This window comes from Carassius auratus, unplaced genomic scaffold, assembly GCF_003368295.1.
Source record: "Carassius auratus strain Wakin unplaced genomic scaffold, ASM336829v1 scaf_tig00216504, whole genome shotgun sequence".
NCBI classification, from domain to species: Eukaryota; Metazoa; Chordata; class Actinopteri; order Cypriniformes; family Cyprinidae; genus Carassius; species Carassius auratus.
The window spans coordinates 324,866-344,735 of record NW_020528604.1 but is presented as its reverse complement, the minus strand read 5'-3'; the positions used below and the strand labels follow the sequence as shown (position 1 = coordinate 344,735).

The following is a 19,870-nucleotide window of genomic DNA, read 5'->3' as shown; positions in this document are numbered from 1 at the left end:
GTGCCATTTAGTGCTTTCAGACAATGTGTGTCTTTATTCATTTCCGTGCATGGCTGCATAATGTAATGCCGAAATACACAATAATATGTTTTAAATCTTAAAAAGTAAATTAAAATAAATCATGATCGTTTTCTAAAGTATGTCTTCATGGGTATTAATTGCTTCATTTTTGTTGGATGAAAAAACTGCTATCACACTGTGATAAGGGCTGAAGGTGAACGCAGCGAAGATGTACAGTGTTGATATTGGATGAGAAACCGAACCGTATATTGGTCCAGTAACATTATGCAAACTGCAATTACAAGAACTGCACCGATGCAGATGTAATATCATAGCAATCTATCAATAAATGCACACACAGACCCTGTGCTCTCTGATGTTCACAGAAGATGAAGCTCCCCTAAAAAAGGCCTAGTGACGCCCCTAGTCTAAACTTCATTCTTTCTTGAATGACCGCTAAACTTCAACAGGCAACCTGTTTTCATCGTCTGTGTGCTACTGTTATACAGTTGTCATTCGGTTGTCTAATTATTTTCACACAATAAATAATTTCAAAACAAATAAATATGTCCATTCATTTATTTATTTAGCAAGTAGCCATGTAATAGCAGGATAATGAACATCCAGCCAGTAATTATTGCTAAATCTTATATACCGTAACCTTTCATGGTTATATAAGGTCTGGTGATAATAACTGCCTGACTGTACATTACCCTTCATGTCTATGATATGATGGATGAATTGCATTCCATAGTCTTTATTAGAGTGGCAAAGTAAAAATTAAGATCAATTACAATTCAGTATGTTTATTAATAATCTTATTCCTAAACTTAATGTTGCGCCTTATGAGAGTCTCATTCAACGTTATCATATGTGCAGATGTTACCTGTTCAGAGAGATTTTGCTCTAGGCAGTTTCTGCTGTTTGTTCCTATTAACCGCCTCTCAACCAGCAATTATGGTTCACTGTAATTAGCTTAAAGCATAAAGGCTTTTCAACCTCACTGCCCATATAACAGCATAAATACATATTACCTCCTTTTTGCACTGTTGTTAGTTCCCTTAAGTGGATTACTACAGAGCACAAGTTAAATGTTATGTGAACCAAACTTTTTGTATTTGCTCTTTGCTGTAATTCAATGAGTGGCCACACTTAAGAAACCCTGAATAGACTGATTACTAGACCTTTTTTTGTCATCACTTAGATTGTTGACACTTTCAGAACAGAAAATGTTGAACTTGGAAAAAAACAGGGCATTTTTAAAAAGGGCCACAGGAAAGGTTATTACATTGATGTGCATTGTGATTTTTTCCCCCATACTAAGTCAATGGGGACCAGCAGTTCCTTTAAGTATAAAAGTGGTTTATTCTCAGCTGCTCTGTCATTTCTCATCAGTAAGCGTTGCCTGAGATGAGTAGTATAGCACAGCTGTGCTACATTAGTGTTGTTCTCGTCTGTCCCCTGCAGTCTTGATTACTGTTTTTAGTGTTGGGCTGACAAACACATCAGACCTTATTGCTTTAATGGAGCCAAACCTTTTAAAACTTACCGAAGGCTAAAATCACTTGTTTTTTTCTGAATCAATCAGAAAAAAAAGAAGAAAAAAAAAACAGGACTTATACCTGGATTCTATAAAGATCAGTTACTTTTTTACTTAAGCACTCAAGTTTTATTTTTCCTGTCTCTTTATTGGTTTAAAGATGCTCACACCTCATAACATAGACAGCCAGTGTTTTCCTGAGTTTCTTGTGTAAATGAATTACAAAGGTAGATTTGAGTTAAAAGACCATGCCATAACATGTATTATAATATATTAACACAGTTCTGATAAAAGTTAACTTTTGATTAACTGGATGGATGAGTGGATGGATTGACGGACTGATTGACAGATGATGGATGAAAAATGGAAGGATAGATCTGAGTTAAAAGACCATGCAAGAACATGAAAAACTGTAATATATTATTACAGTTATGATAAAAGGTTCACTTTTGATTAACTGGATGGATGGATGGATGGATGGAAAATTAGGGTGGCTATGCGTTCCATTTTTACTGGACACATCCTGGCCAGGATCCATATATGTAAGATGGATGAAAGATCCAATGGATGGGTAGATGTAAATTGGAAGGTTAGATTGATGGATGGATGGATGGATGGATAGGGGGATGGACAGATACAACTTTTTGTTTTAATAATGTACTTCTAAGTATTGAACTTAACATTAACTACTGAGATTAATTAATCATTTAAAAGTTAATGTTAACTAAAGTAGTTAACAAGTATTAATAAATTGTAAAGAGTTACCAATTTTTCACGTACAATGAAAGCCATGCTTAAGATTGTGTGATTGTTTATTCAAATCTGAAATGGAATAGTATTATTTTCACTTCAAAGTGCACTTCAAAGTGCAGTAGAGGCAAGTCTCATCTCTCGACTTTCCTGCAGAGTTGACCTTTTCCTGGATCTTCAATGAATACCCCTCATTCGTGAAGCAAGACACGCGGCGCTTCGTGTCACAGAAAACAGGCAACCTGTACATCGCTAAAGTAGAGCCGTCAGACGTGGGAAACTACACCTGTGTCGTGACTAACACTGTGACCCAAAGCAGGGTTCAGGGACCTCCCACGCCACTTGTACTCCGCAGTGATGGTGATGGTCTTACCATATGTATTCAGCTCATAAAAATGACTCCTATGTTGTTTTTAAACATGTTTTAATAGGAAATAATCACCCTTTTTTGTGTTAAAGGCATTATGGGAGAATATGAGCCAAAAATTGAGATCCAGTTTCCAGAAGTTTTGGCTGTTGCCAAAGGGTTGACAGTCAAACTGGAGTGCTTTGCTTTGGGAAAGTAAATATTAAAGTTAATATTTTCTGTAATAGTCTGCTTACACAATATACTAAAAGCAGCTCACTGATATAGAAACTGGGTTTCTTTTGCAGTTATTATTTAAAGAGAAATATAGCTCATTAAACAATCAACTTTACCTTTTGCTTACAGTCCAGTACCTGCTATCACTTGGAGAAGACCAGATGGAGTTCCTTTTCCCAGAAAAGTGGATGTAAACAAATCCAGTGGTGTGTTGGAGATCCCTTATTTCCAACAGGAAGACGCAGGGCCATTCGAATGCATGGCTGAGAACTCCAGAGGCAAAAACACAGTGAAGGGGCGACTCTCCTTCTATGGTAGGGCAGAAAAGAGAAATAAATGTACTTTTCTTTTGAAGGAACAGTTTAGCCAGTTTGAAAATCTTCAAAACCTGAATGTTTTAAATTAGTTTTATTTTGTGTGCTTTGTATGAAAGCTTATTTCTGCCACAGATAAAAAAAACAACACTTAACAACAAAAAAAACTTTTTTTCCCTCACATTTTAGCTTTTTCAGAATCAGAATTGTGATTTTTTTAAATTGCAAAACAAAAATTTGAAGTGCAAGACTCAGAATTGCAAGATGAGAATTTATTTTTTGCAATTCTGAGAAGGAAAGTTAATGTAATGTTTTTATATATATTTTATTACGTGGCGGACAAAAAGTGAACTCAGAATTGTTTGGGGGGGAAGAAAGTCAGAATTGTGAGACAAAAATGACATTTTTTATCCCATGTTTTTGTAAGTTTTACAAACTTAAAAAAATATTACAAATAAGAAAATAAATAAAAACATGAATACATAAAAATGCCACAAACACAAAATAATTACTATATATATATATATATATATATATATATATATATATACACACACATACACACACACACACACAATGTATATTCAATGATATAGAATGGTGAACGCTTTTAGATTCTACGCACTTTCCATAATCAGACACATACACAATCAATATGCTTTTAGGGATGCTTATATATTTGAGTTTATCACTGATCAATGCTGTATGTTTAATTTATATCCCCATCATGTTTTATAACCGGTGTGTCAGATTTTCATGAGTATCCCTGTATGTTGTAATTATTTGTCATTACAATTATTTGGCAGGTAAAGATCTATAACCTCCCATGGACTGTACTGTCCATCTATCACTGCTGCTGGAGCTATAGAATAATCAATGTGGGTCACTCTTGTTTATAACATAATGGCCGAAGTCAAAACTTGGAGCTCCAGCAGTGTGACTGATACATATAAAGCATGCTATTTTGTCCACGTTTGCACTATATGATGTGATTTATTCTCCTTTCTCTCTCATTTTAAAAGACAAGTTAAGCCTTGGCAAGTCACACTGAATAAGTCACATTGAGTAATTTGTGCATGTTTGGGAAGGGTGTGTGATGTTCCTCAAAGCAGTATTCAAATGAAAGCAATATACCAAATACAGGATAAAGATCCATCAAATCTGACCCTCATTTAACAAAAGCCATGTGCTCAGTGTGACTGCGGTTTACTAAATGTCTTTGTAAATAATTCATACAGTATTGTGCGTCTTCTCATTCTAATGCCATGTTGATTGATGAATAACTGGATTTGTTCCTTAATTGGCTCATAAACTACTTGGTTGGTTTACTGATTCCTACCAGTGGCTAATCAATAACCAACTCTAAGTGTGTCTGGGATTGTGGGAGCTGTTGAAAACTCATTTTTATCAGCAGCTCTTTGTGAGGTTATGATATCTCACTGTGTGTGATTGTGTTTATTGATGGATCTCAGCGCCCCCTCATCTGGTGGAGAAGCCTCAGGACGTGCAGAAAGCCATTGATGAAGCTCTACTGTGGGAGTGTAAGGCGAGCGCCAAACCCAAACCTTCCTACAGGTGGCTGAAGAACGGAGAGCCGCTTGAGTCCTTTGAGGTGGGTGATGCAGTTTGCTTTATCTTTAGTGCAGCTTAAAAGCAAGTTAGCAGATTCGGGAAGCTTAGAAGGAAATCCCAACAGAACAGAATATATTTCTTAAAAAAATATATACTTAATTTCTGAATTTTTCTCATGTCTCATGCAAGTCTCATGCAAGGCATGCTGATAATTACAGTTTCAATTATTTCAACGTCACAAATAATTTTAGAGTTCTTGATTGGATCACGTAATCGAAAGCAAATAAATCAAGTTAAGCAGACAAACATAATATTGTTTAGATCAGTGGTTCCCAAACTGACCACCGGGGGTGCGCCAGAGAATGTTTGTAATGGCGGGGAAAAAGATGGTCTCTTTATTATTTTTACGTATTTAACTGTGGTAAACTTTACATGCGAAAGTTTTATTAAGAAATAAAATTTCACATTACAAGCTATAAATTACTCATGATTTAATTTCATTTTACAAGCACGTCTGTCACAATAGCTCCGCCCTGTTCATATTAGGCGCTAACTGATAATTCGTTCATTTATTTTTTTCACTTACTACATTCATCAAAATGGACACCTGGTTAAAAACGGGCACTTTAAAGAACTCAAGGGACAGGAATGAGCCTCTTGTGTGGAGATGTGCACCGACCATGGCGCTGAATATATTGAAAAACCCGATCAAACAGACTCAGATGATAATGAACGGAGTGAAGAGGCGGGAACAGAGAAACCTAACAGAGATGTATTTGTCAAGAGAAATAGGCCTGCATGCCAAAGGGAGAAAATGTCAAGTAAGAAACGCAAATACAGTGACAGTTACATTGCTTTCGGGTTTACATGGATTGGTGATGCAGAAAGTCCAAACCCGCAATGTGTAGACTGTGGTGAAGTTTTAGCTAATAGCAGTCTCAAGCCCTCATATATGGTCCGGCACTTACAAACAAGACATAGTCAATTACAAGACATGCCTGCAAGTTTTTTCCAAGGAAAATTGGCAGAACTGCAGAAGAAGAAAAAAATTATCCACTCCCATTCAGGCTTAGGGACTTCCAAAAATGCACAGAAAGCTTCATATCTGGCGAGCTACCACATAGCTAAAAAAGGTATGCCCCACACAATTGGAGAAAATCTCTGCTTACCTGTTGCCAAAGACATGGTAAACTGTATGCTCGGGGAGAAAGCAGCAAAGACGCTGGACAAAATCCCTCTCTCTGACAATACTGTTTCTCGTCGCATTGATTCGATATCTACTGACATCTTCAACCAGCTAATAAGCAGAATAAAAAACAGTGAATTCTTCTCACTTCAAATCGATGAGTCTACTGACGTAGCGAATCTAGCTAATCTTCTTGTGTATGTCCGTTATTTATTTGAAAACACAGTTCATGAAGATTTTTTGTTTTGCCGTCCCCTTGTCACACATTCAACAGGGGAAGATATTTTTAATTTGATGGATAGCTTTTTCCGAGTACACGAAGTTGACTGGGCGCGCTGCGTTGGAATTTGTACAGACGGTGCGAAAGCAATGACGGGGAGGCACAAAGGAGCAGTGGCTCTCATCCGAAAAAATTGCACCAGCAGTTTCCTGGGTCCACTGCAGCATCCACCGGGAAGCCCTAGCGACGAAAAACATGCCAGGTGAACTTTTGACTGTACTTCATGACGTCGTGAAAATTGTCAACTTCATCAAGGCTTGTCCGTTATATTCGCGTATTTTTCGCACTATATGCAACGAAATGGGCAGCGAGCATGAAACACTTCTACTGCACACAGAAGTTCGCTGGTTATCGCGTGGAAAGGTTTTAGCAAGGATTTTTGAGCTCAGATGTGAAGTTGAGGAATTTTTTGTTCACAACCCGTTTCACTTGTCTTCATGCTTGCAAGACGACATCTGGCTTCAGAGGCTGGCATACCTGGCAGACATATTTTCTACTCTAAATGAACTTAATTTAAGTCTGCAGGGTCTTAGTACCACCGTTTTCAACACCCAGGACAAAGTTGAAGCACTTATTAAAAAGCTTGTTTTCTGGGCCAACTGGATAAATACAAACTCCACCGAGTGCTTTCCTCTTTTATCTGAAATTTTTCAATCCCGGGAATCTGTGCTAAGTGATTGTGTCAAAGGCCTCATAATTGAACATCTCAACCAGCTATATTTAAAATCACAATAATATCGTATTATGACACAAAAGTATTGTGATAATATCGTACCATGAGGCCTCTGGTGATTCCCACCCCTAATAATTAGTATATTTTCTTTGGACACAAGCCAAAATGTTACACAATATAGGTCAATATAGAACTTAAAAAAGAAAAAAAAACTTTTTACAACTTTATTTCACCATAAAAAAAGGCGAAGTACAATTTTCACTTTAGGTAACACTGAAAACAGTAATTATATATTTAATTTAGTTTACGGTAAATAAAAACAGGTATATTTTGAAAGACCTTAATGTTTACTGTTATATATTTTCTGCTAAATACTACTATTGCAGACTTATTTAAAGTAAATAATAATAATAATATAACAACAATAACAGCACTTCATCAACCTGACTGTTGAGGTACATTACGGCAACATCATATGTTTACAACAATTCTAAATACAAGACATGAATAAAAATAAAAAGTGACATTCTATTTCTTTTCTCAGGATTATGTTGTGATTCTGCATGTGTATTTCCAGAGCTCTGGTTTAGGTTTGTCTCAGAGCAGCTCTGTGCTGTGTTAGTGTCAGGGGCGGACTGGCCATCTGGAGGTTCTGGAGAAGTCCATCCGACAGCCGTTGGCCTGGCTGGTTCATCATCAAAGAAAAAGTGTCAGATTAAGTGACATTGACAGCCAGCAAAAGCGGTGCTAATGTAATCTATTTTTGCTTATGAGAAACCGAAACTGACGTGAAGGAGAGTGGGCTGATGGCAAGCAAAAGACATGAAGATAATGGCGGTTGGAAGAAGCTAAAAGGAAAAAATAAGCAAACAAATAGACCAGGTTACCTCTTACTATACAGAGCATGAAGCCTATAGCAATATAGTAAAATCCCAGGTCCGATTATCCACTGCTATTTATCATTCCACATCATCTGGCATGAATATCCATTAATTCATAAAGAGACAGCAGTGATTCTACAAAGGGTTACATTTGAGAGCCATTGAGTTAGAAAATAGAGTAAATGAAGTAGCCTAAGGTGATTCGTCTGATTAACATGACACATACAGAGAAAGAGACAGAGAGACACATGAATACTCAAATAGAAGACTTCTGTTGTTTCAGGTTTCTAGATTCTAGGTTTATATTTGTCATTGTGTTTTGCATTCTGCTCTTTTTAAGTAGATTTCAAGTATTTTAGTTAATAAAATTATATATTTATTTAAATCCTCTGTTTTAAAAAAAAGGAAACCATCAATTTGTAATGGTTTTTACTGGTTGTAATGAAAATGATTGGAGTAAAGTATTGGTTTTAATGAAAACTGTAATGGCGCCTGTTGGGCTCTACTGGTAATTGGTCACCTTCCATTGGTGGCTTTTGTTAAAGCCACTAAATCATAATATAATGTATAGTGTCCCAAAACTAACTACAGGAAACCATTATTTTAAATTTTTTAAGGGTTAAGTTGATGGTTTGTAATGGTATTTGTAGTGGAAATCATTCACACTTCTGTGATGGTTCTATTGTTTTTTGTCAGCAGAGTCAACATGGGTTTTGTGATGTTATTTGCCATAAATACAATAGTGTTAATTTGCTCAATAATGTGAGATATTAGCGACTGTTTGTAGTTGTGGTGGGCCAATCTGGGAGAAAAGCCAGTGTTGTTTTTTACTCCCAGTCTGTCCCTGGTGTCATGTATAACAGCGCTTGTTTCATCACTCGGAGAGATAGTGAACACAATCTCAGCGTGTGAGGCTGCACTCTTAATGAGCTGAGGTGTTACCATTTTGTAAATGTCACCATTGGCTACCTCAGCATTTGATCAATCTCCAGACCAAAGGTCATCCATGTAGTCAGAGGGCGAGAAGAAGAGTGTCGTTTGTTATTTGATGAAGCTCCATATATCATCACTGTTAGAGAGTAACCCTAAGCAGTAGAGCTTAGTAATTTAATAATAGTTTTCAGTATTTCTATTCTTCAAAATACAGTAATACGTTATTTTTTCTCAGTGGTGTAGAATGACAGAATTATGTCACATTGTGTTCCACATAAGGGAGCTGCAGCAGAAATCAAATATGCCCTTCTAGGTTTAAATATCTGTCCCTAAAGCAGCACTGAGAAGTCTGATTCATTGTAGTAAAACAGTTTGTGAAAATGAAATGAAATCTGGTCAGAGAGGTGACCAAGAGGCCTACAGCAACTCTGAAGCAGCTGAAGGAATTTATGAAAAAGATGGTCATTGTGTGCATGTGACAACAATATATTTTTATGTATTTATTTATTTTTGGTATGGGAGGGTTGCAAGAAAAAAAGCAACTCTTCAAGAAAGGCCATATGCATCACCAAAACACCTTGCTTTGCCAAAACACATTGAAGATTTTGAGGCAGATGAGACTAAAATTGAAAAAAATTGTCAGGCAGAAATCGAATCCAGGTCACCATCCAAATAACAGCATTCCTCCAGTAAAGCATGGGGGTGGTAATGTACTGTTATGGGGTGTTTCTCTGCAGGAGGGACTGGAGCTCTTGTTAGGATAGAAGGAGAAAGATTTAGCAAATTCTATGCCGTTTTAGTATTAGCATTTTACTAGGAGTAAAATGTTATGTATACTGTATGTAAAATTAATTATTAATTGAACCCACATTTAAATCATTAACTGCTTTAGAATGCATGCAGTTAACAAAATCATTGAAAAAATTGCTGTTAGCCTACAGTATGAATAAAAACATAAAATTACATAAACAGTAAGTAACTGTACATGGCAAATTAAGGTATATCTGTATACAAAGCATACATTTTTATTCAGATTACAGAATGAGTACTTTGTCATTTGTTACACATATGTTGAGCGTTCGAGGTTTATAATATTAATCTGATGTTCACTACTGTAATGTATATGAATGTAGCCTAACTTTTTAATATGCAGGGCAAATTCGCCACATTAAGCAAATAACCGCTTTCATACAAAGGACATTTCATTGTAAGAATGTAACAGGGATACTTCAGATATTAAAACACTGACTTGTTAGGTAATGTTTTAGCATACAAATTTTATGATTTCATGTCAATTCAATATAATTTATGGGAAAACCAATATGGCAGTGCGGTGGCTTCACTTTTATGACGTCATGAGTAATCCCGTTCTCTATTATAGATCAGGGGGGTTACCAGAATTGCCATTGAGTGAAATAACTTGTCTTAAAGGCACTTTAGTTGTTCTGGACATGAGGCCAAATAGACATTTCAGACAAAATATAGGCAGGTATTATATTTTCAAGTTTCGCTCCACCAACAAAATAGTTCAGTCACAATAGTGCAAAAGACAGAAGTGAAAGTGTATGTATCAAACTGACAAAGTGACACAAACAGTGAAATGTTCAGTACTACTATACGAAATATCATCAATGTCATTCTTATTCAATCAGATGAGTACACTAACGGTTGTATAATCTATATTTATTTTATGTACTTTTAAATTATCTATTTAAAAGATTAAAGCTCTCCTACGTTTTGTTTAGATTTTCTTCCTTGGTCCACACCAAATATTCATCTGCTTGTGTAAATGTTTAGCTCAGCAACAATATCACACATGTCAAGCCAATACCCATAATGGCGGGGCAATCTTTGCGATGTCTATTCAGGTGGGCAACTTAATCAGTCTGGTGCAGCACAGCCCACTCAAACGGCGCTCTCCCGTCGAGGGGGAAAGTGCTGATTTCAGTAGAATGTCACCCCTAATTAATTACCCCCATAAAGCTGATGTATGCCACCATTTGTCTTTGCTGCTAGTGGCTGTCCTGATTTCTCTAGTGTACCCCAGTCAACACGGCACACATGAAGCGGTCTGGTAATGATATCAGTTAGACTGTGATGCTCCATGTCAGGGCGGGTCATGTGGCCAGAGGGTTACACCGTTTTTCTGCTGTATTGGAACAATGAAATTCAAGTGGCAAAAAGCTAATGCCACCAGACTCTGAAGAGCCCGCATACAGAGAGCGGGTGCAGATATCTGACCCCTTTAAATCTCATGTTCATTCAACCTGAATGCACCATTCAAATTTTTCACACTCAAGTGAGTGCAATGGCAGCATAACAGGGGCTTTACGAGTAAGTATTTGGCCAGGATAAAAAAAAAAGAATTATAGACCGCCCATCAGCAGCAATCCACTGCTACTGTGGGATTAGATTCATCCTCCGTTCTGCTCCCTTCACATCTGTCATTTTATTATTTTATAGCTGGCACTTTCCGTGAATATGGTAGGCCTAATACTTTAGCGGTGTCCCCTTGCTTTCACAAATCCCATGTTCTGTTTTTGTGATAGTTTTATCTAAAATAAAATATAACCTAATGTTATCTAACAGGTAGCACTGAGAAGTATGCGTATTTTTTTGTAAATCACTTTGTATGGATGGTTCATATCCATTTGAGTGAGTTATCACTCTTGCCAGAAATCCATGCAATTCATCATAGTTTTGTTGTTGTTATTGTTTTATTTTTTTAGTTTTGTGGAATTTAAGTTAAAGAAGCAAATCTTAAGATACCATTGCTGTCAGATTTTATTGTTCATTTAATTATTGAAACAATCTTGAAAAATGGTTTTAGAGATTTCTGTATTTGCCACTAGCAATAAATGTAAATTCTATGTCATTTTAACACATGAAATGTGTGTGACAACTGTTCATGATGATGATGACATAATATAATTAATATAAAGCTGCGCTCAAGGGCACATATAAAGCAAAAGTAACTTTGAATGTGTCTGGAAAAAATATCATGGAGACATTTTTATAATTTAGTCAGTCTGCTGTAAAGATACTGACTCGCCATCTCCACATGGACGTGCCTTTAGAGCAATGCTTTCATACGGATTACATAATCAGAGAGTATTTGTTTTTGATTTGAATTGGTTTTGAATTGATTTCTCATACATGTGAGACAAGAAGCCTGTAAACTGAGATTCATTCCTCTTGGTGAAGCGTTCTAGTTCACGGAGACTGAGACGGCAGAAAGTGCACTCCATTTGTTTTCTTTTTGTGATAGCTAAGCCCAAGCCTCTTTTTTTATCAGCTAGAGTTTAATTGACAATTAAGAGGGCAGCCCTTCTTTTTTCATTGACTCTTTGTTGAAAAAGACCAGAAAAAAGTCTTATTCACCGAAAGTTTCAGTAGCTTTCTCATTTCCACTGATCAAAGCTATCAAAACAGTATGAGTATGATTTTGCTATTTTTTGGACAAATTGCATATTTAATGCTTAAATATGTGTAACCCTTATGCAAGGACAGAAAAGAGGAAAACATTACATTACATGGATTTGACATGGTTTTCTATGGAGAATGTGTTTAATATGTAAAATAATACTGTGGGATTATTGTTATGTTTCCAGGACAGAATCCAGGTGGTAAACGGGGCGTTATCCATCAGCAGTCTGACCCTGTCAGATACTGGGATGTACCAGTGTATCGCTGAGAACCGGCACGGCCGAGTGTTTGCCAACGCTGAACTCAGAGTCATTGGTAAGGAATCCTTCAATTCACAGTTACTAAAGATAAGGTTAGAGTTAGGGTGCAGTTATAAGATGCAGTTCATGTTTACAAATTTGTCTAAGATATGAATTCTGTTGTGTTTTGGTGCAGCAGTGCTATTTAGCAGCACTTAGCTTTTGTTTTCCTCATAAGCTCATTCTAACCACATTGTCAGCAAACGCTAGCACTCATCAGTCTTACTATACCCCTTTACGCTGCATTTAAAAACAGTTGACCTGCTATTATGAGGAGGAGAATAACTTTCGACGGGATCAGTGATCAAACTCATCTCACGCTGAAGATTAAAGGAGTTGACGTTCAAGGCCATTTTATCATGCGACAGATGAGAAAAGTGCTCTGTTCCCCAGTCCTGTCATTTGTCAGCACAATGGGTGCTTTGATGCTGTCAGTGCTGAGTGCAGATGGATGCCAAACAGGCAGGGAAGTCTAGTATGCTGAAATTGCTGCCTGGGGGAGATGTGAGGTAGACAGTCTTCGCACTTTAGAGCCTTTAGATTTGTGCTGGCTGGCTTGACTCGGTTTGACTTAGTTTTGTGCGGGGGATAGCATGAGCTCTTGAGTGTGCTCTTAAGTGAGGATATCGCATTAAAAACATCCTCCTCACATGCCTCTGGAAAACGACACAGTGAAGTGATTTAGCGAAGAGGGGACCAGATAAATATGTAGCAGGTTGACAGGTTGTGTGGAAGAAAATGGATTTAACACTGATTGTTCAGTCTTATCCATTAATTTATTAAAATTAATTTCATATGATAATATTTGAATTTTTTTATTTAGCATCTTGGGGTCTTTTTCTTCGCTCAAAAGTGACAGTAAAGACATACATTGTTACAAAACAATTCTATTTAAAATTTCTATGAATAAAAGAATCCTGAAAGTGTATTTAATCATAGTTAGCACACAAAAATAAATATATATATATAATCAGCCCAACTATTCTCAACATTGCTAATAATAAGAAATATTTCAAATGATCGTATTAGAATGATTTCTGAAGGATCATGTGACACTGAAGACTGGAGTAATGATGCTGAAAATTCAACTTTGCATCACATGAATAAACTACATTTTAAAATATATTCAAATAGAAATCATAATCTCATAACATGCACATAATCTCACAATATTAATGTTGGAATTGTATTTCTGATCAAATGCATGCAGCCTAGGTGAGCGTAAGATACTTTTTTTCTAAAACATTAACTAATTAACTAATTTTTGGAATGGTATTGTATATGAAAAATGCAATTCATACATCAGTTACTTGAATAAACCTCTTCAAAGAAGAACGTTTTACTTTTCTGAATTAAAATGTTATATTATTTGGGGCATGAAAGCTCAAATGTCAATGTGAATGCAAATGTCCTGATGTTAGAAGGACAGAGTTTTTGATAAGTAAATCTCATTAAATCATTAGCTGTAATCTTTTATTTATGTTTTATTGTTTACATTTACATTTGTATTTATTCCACATTTTGTATTATATGCCTATTGTGTAGAAAGCATAAAATGATTTGTAAAATGTCCTTTTTCTTCAAAACAATTGACACTTTTTGATACACTGCTATCTAAAGCAATGACATTTGTTTGTGTTTTAAGGACTTCTCAGATACTTTTAAGAGTCAGTCGGTCTATTCTTCTGTCAGTTTTGTAAGATGCTTGTTTTTCTCTTCACATCAGCAGTGGCACCTGATTTCTCCAACAGTGTGCTAAAGGCACAGACACTGGCTCGGCAGGGTGGTGATGTTTTGATTGAGTGCAGGCCCCGTATGTCCCCGCGCGGGATGATCTCCTGGAGGAAGGGCAAAGAAGCCCTGCGAGAGAGCCACAGGTATTTTTACCAACCCATTTCCCTTTGTCTGCCAAGAACCTGTTTGTTATACAGACAGAGCAATATGGTTCAGGTCAGGCAGAGGGTTTTTACTGATCAAAGGCTTGATTATTCACATCAAAACGTCTCAACAACAACAGCCGCTGCATTTGCATTTACTGGATCTAGAAAAATAAAAACTCTTCCAGGTCACAGAATAGCATCAGCAGCACTTGAACAATCAGCCAATCACTGATTACTGAATCTGTAGTTCCATAAACGATTTTTATTTTGTAATAATGTAAAATCTAGCATTGTAAAAGTTTGTCTTTGTTGACTAGCACATTCATTTTCATATTTATGTATACAGTACATCTAGGTGGTTGGTTTAAATGTGTTTGATACAAAATGATCAAATCACAAATAGATGAATGTATTTTACAGAAAATAAGTATATAAGCATTCAAATTTATTTATTTATTTTAAAATATTCTGTCCACTACTGTGTTTAGGCTCATAATATAAATCAGTCTTCCAAGATGTACATGTCTTTCTGTGTTCAGTCACAAAGAAATGTAGGTATTTGAAGAAAACACTTCATGATTTTTTTCCATATAATGGACTTTAATGGTGGCCAATGGGCTGAAGGTCAATATTGCAATTTCAGTGCAGCTTTAAAGGGCTCTACATGATCCCAGCTGTGGAATAAGGGTCTTATCTAGCGTCATTTTTTTTAAATAAATAAAATTATATGCTTTTTACCACAAATGCACATCTTGGACGAGCTTGTTGAAAAGCTCAGGGATGAAGTAGGTCGAAGTAATCTAATCCTTTAAGTCATTATCCTATAATAAATTTAATAAAATAACAGAAATAATGTTGATCTCTCACTACAAAGATCATAATTTTAGAACGGACATTATTCGTTTATAATACTCAATTTTACTTTTAAGGTTGCATGTTGAAAAATTCTTAAAATTGTCTTAAAATTCTGAATAACAATTATTATTTAAAATGTAGAAACTGCATCTTTATTTTAAATATTCTTAGAAATATTTTCGTCAGTCATGTATGTATGAATTTATATATACTGTATAAACAAAAGACTAGAATTAGATAGATTTTTTTAAAGAAATGAACACTGTTATCTAGCAATGATGAAATAGATCAAAAATGACAATAAATAAAATACATGTTTCAAATAAACATTGTTCTTTTAAACTTTCTGTTCATCAAAGAATCAAAAGACAGTAACTGTTATGGTGCTAACAATTCTGCTTTGCCATTACAGGAATAAATTACATTTTATACAACAGTATATTCAAATAGAAAATAGTTAATTTCAATTCTAAGAATATTTTTATTTAACATTATTGCAGTTATTTACTGTACTTATAATCAAATAAATGAAGCATTGGTGATCATAAGAAACTTCTTTATAAAACAACAAAACAATCTTACAACCCCAAACTTTTGATTGATATTATATTAAGCAGACCATCATATATAGTTCTGGATATACCATCTGAATGATTAAAATGGCTTAAAGGTCACCTCCCCTGACATGGACAGCATCCATCGGAGAATTAAGTATGACTTAGTACAGAATAAGAAAGAAAATTAACATCAAAGAAATCCAGTCACATTAGATTTAAGGATTATGCATAAAAATGCATTCAGATTGACTATAATTAATATTTGCATATAGAATTTCTAGCTTGTCTAAATTCAGCAAGCATCTAAGTGATTCAAAATCAGGTCTGTTTGTAAGCCTGAACCTGAAGACAGCTCTTAACCAGCCTCCAGACCAAGGACTCATGTTTGAATAGGTTTTTATAGTGCATATAAGGCAGTGCATCACAGATTTCTCATTAGCTTACACTTTAGATAAATCCATGGAGGAATTAAGCAGAATGGCACTGTGCCTCTAAGGAGAGAGTACCACTGAACTCTCCAGTCTGAAGCTGCTGTAAGAAAATCATTAGTAGCCATCACTGTCTATCAACCTTGTGCTAACATCCACCCACAACCTCGAGCTGGAGGTTTGGAGAGGGAGAGGGTCTCTCATTAAACACTGCTGCACTGCTGGGAATGTGTTTATGAGAGCCAGAGAAGAAGAAAACCAAAGACCAGCTTTTCAGACTTCTATAATGATCATGTGGGAAGGGAAAAGGTTGCTTTCACTTCTTTATGTCCAATTTTGCATTAACAATGTAGTGCTTGTTGGAAATGTGCTGACTGTACTATGCGAATAAAGTTTCCAGCTTTTCCATGTTTGTGCACAAATAAGTAAAAGTTGCACAGATGTATTCATGCATAATTATACAGCTGACAGATTTTGTAAAATGTGTTCAAGACATAGGGAAGTTGCTGGTAACGTATTACAATAGAGACAATCAACAACAATTATTACCGCATTTTATAAATGTTCATTCATAATTCATAACACGAAAAGGTATTATTTATTGTTATTTCATGTAAGCTATCGCATATTGCAAATGGTGATAGAATATATACCGTATTTTCCGGACGATAAGTCACACTTTTTTTCATAGTTTGGCTGGTGCTGCGACTTATTTTCAGGTGCGACTTATTTATCAAAATTAATTTGACATGAACCAAGAGAAATGAACCGAGAGAAATGAACCAAGAGAAAACATTACCGTCTCCAGCCGAGAGAGGGCGCTCTGTGCTGCTCAGTGCTTCTGTAGCATACACTGAAGACATAGAGCGCCCTCTCGTGGCTGTAGACGGTAATGTTTTCTCTTTGTTCTTGGTTCTAAATAAATGCGACTTATAGTCCAGTTCGACTTATATATGTTTTTTTTTTTCCTCATCATGACTTATTTTTGGATTGATGCAACTTATACTCAGGTGCGACTTATAGTCCGAAAAATACGGTAGAAGCTTAATGTAATGTGTTACAAAAATAGCTTGACCAGCTCAGTTTTCCTCCCTGTGTGAAGTATTTGCTTTAAATGTTGGGCATAGCATTCAATATTTTTTTTCCAGAAGAGTTAGAATGTAAATCTCCTAAATATATATATATATATATATATATATATATATATATATATATATATATATATATATATATATATATATATATATATATATATATATATATGTAAAAATAAAAAAGTATTGGCAAATGTATGCTAACAGAAGTAAACGAAAATCCACAAAACTCAACTCAACGCACTAGGCAAAGTGAGTTATACTGAATGTGTTCTCTTTGACTTATTCCCCCACTCACTATCATCCACCCGATGGAAGTGTAGTTTTGGCCTCAGCTAGAGTAGAACCATTGACGATAATTCCACAAGACTTGAGGATGACATGCCTGCTGAAAGCTCTCATATCAGCATCCCTTCATTTCTTAAAATCCCACTTACTAAATTCTTGCAAACATTGGCATATCTATAAAAAAAAGGGCTGTTTGCCTTGGTGGTGGGAGCAGATCTTTTTCTCTTCTCAGTGCTGTGATGAAGACCACTGCATACTGAAAGGTCACGGTGTAAATGAAGCACATCCTGCGCACTGCTCTTCAACGTTTTTCATTGCTGGGGCCCCTGCACTACAATTAATAAAAGCAGCATGCGACTAATTTCCTCTTTTTCTTCTGCACTTGTAGTGGAACATGAAAATGTATTTTTTTGTTTAAGCTTAAAATGTAATTTCAGAGACAAAACGCTGGTTAAGTGATTTTAAACCATCTGTATTACTTAAAACAGCATGTGTAATTGAAAATTGTTTCTTAAGTCTATAAAAAGTGCAACTTTAAAAGTGTAAAACATTAACCTTGAATTGTTGCTTCACCTAATTTACCCCATGCCATCACAATCTCTCTCCAAAATCTCAAAGCAGGTATTATCTTTCTTCTTCTCCCTCAACTCTCAGTTTTATTATTCTTTTATGGTGCTTTCTGTCATTTTGGAGCTTGACAGTTCCAGTTCCCGTTTATTTTACAAGACAAAGAAAATCAGCTTTTGTGTTTCACAGAATAAAGAAAGCCTTACGGGTTTAGAAGACAAGAAGGTTATTAAATAATGACAGAACATTTTATTTTCAGATGAACTGTTGAAAACCAGAAACCATGGCCAAAATGTTGTTGTTTTGTGATGTGGAAAGTCTTCCTAGTAATAGTTGCAGAAGACTACTACTTTTTAAAAAAAAGGATAAAAAGAAAAAAGAAACTTTAAATAGAGAGCTTATATCATCTATTGAAAGTGAATATATAAGAGCTGGTTTAACAGCAAGGAAAAGTTCAAAGAAGACACCAAATATGTATATAAAAGACACCAAATATGCAATAATCTGAAATACAATAATGAAAAACAGTGTTTAACTGTAGATTATGTTATCATATAAAAATGTGATCTGATTTTGTTCTTTATAATTGCTTATTGATGTCTTATTATTTTAGTCCCTTTGCCTATCGATCTCTGTGGCCAGACTGAAGTTCATTGATCTTCAGTGTAATGTAATAACTCGTTTTCAAGCTTGTTTATCTGGATGAATGGTGTTGCAAGGCTTTCATCATTTCACTTTGTTGTCTAGAGTCTCTGTTCTGGATAATGGCAGTCTCCGAATATCCAATATCTCCAAACTAGACGCAGGTCTTTACACCTGTGTCGCCAGAAACCAGTTCGGAGTGGCCAGCAGTGCAGGCACACTAGTGGTGAAAGGTATGCTGGGACATTTTTGTATTTAGTACATGAATTATACTCTTGGACACTTCTGTACATGCATGCATGTAACATGATGATGACAATATGTTTTCATTTATAATCACTAAATGCGTTAAATATATTAATAAAATTAGATTTGTAAAGAAAATTCTACTTCTGTCTAGTCGATGATAAATAAAATAAATCAAAAGTGATAGTAAAGACATTTATAATGTTACAAAACAGAATTGATAAGAATATGAAATGTTACATTCTAATGATTTTGAAGCATAATGTGACACTAAAGATTGTAATGATACTGAAAATTAAGCTTAAATCACAGGAATGAATTTCATTTTTGATATGTATTCAAATAGAAAAGTTGTTTAAAGAAAATTTCTCAATATTCCTGTCTTTACTGTGTTTTTGATCAATGAAATTCAGCCTTGGTGAGACTAAAAGAAATAGTACAGATCACAAATGTTTTAAAAATGTGTACTGTATGTAACATAATGTGTTGCAAAACAATATTTTGTATGATATAAATAACTATTTACTATCAACCTACAGTCTTTGCCAGTGTAATAGTAAAGCACAAGCTCCTTATCTCCACACTCTCTAGAATAACTGTGCTTGTGGTTCATGGAGAATTGATTTATTTCCTAAGCATTAGCGATGCATGATATGTGTGGAAATAACCATGCTGTGTTTCATTAGGGCTTAAATTAATCTAAAACAACCTTTTTTGCAACTCTGTGAATTCTTCACCTGTTTGACAAGGCGACATGGACAATACCAGCGCTCTGTTACAACAGATGGTCTTTAGATAGTTCGGTGGTCCTTGTTTTTAAAACTGGTTTCTATAGAAACTCTCTGGTTTCTTCTCCTGTTCTCATTTTCACATGAA

The 19,870-nt window shown here is 35.4% G+C and overlaps 1 protein-coding gene across 1 annotated transcript in view; it reads left to right on the top strand.

Moving 5' to 3' along the window:
• Positions 1 to 19,870, top strand: part of LOC113098301 (contactin-4-like) — a 46,622-nt gene that overhangs the window by 18,448 nt on the left and 8,304 nt on the right. Inside the window, exons 5-11 of the mRNA XM_026263323.1 lie at positions 2,447 to 2,650; positions 2,750 to 2,852; positions 3,003 to 3,187; positions 4,660 to 4,799; positions 12,324 to 12,453; positions 14,164 to 14,314; positions 18,854 to 18,981. Of these exons, the coding sequence (XP_026119108.1) occupies positions 2,447 to 2,650; positions 2,750 to 2,852; positions 3,003 to 3,187; positions 4,660 to 4,799; positions 12,324 to 12,453; positions 14,164 to 14,314; positions 18,854 to 18,981 (1,041 nt within the window). The remainder of the gene's footprint in view (positions 1 to 2,446; positions 2,651 to 2,749; positions 2,853 to 3,002; positions 3,188 to 4,659; positions 4,800 to 12,323; positions 12,454 to 14,163; positions 14,315 to 18,853; positions 18,982 to 19,870) is intronic.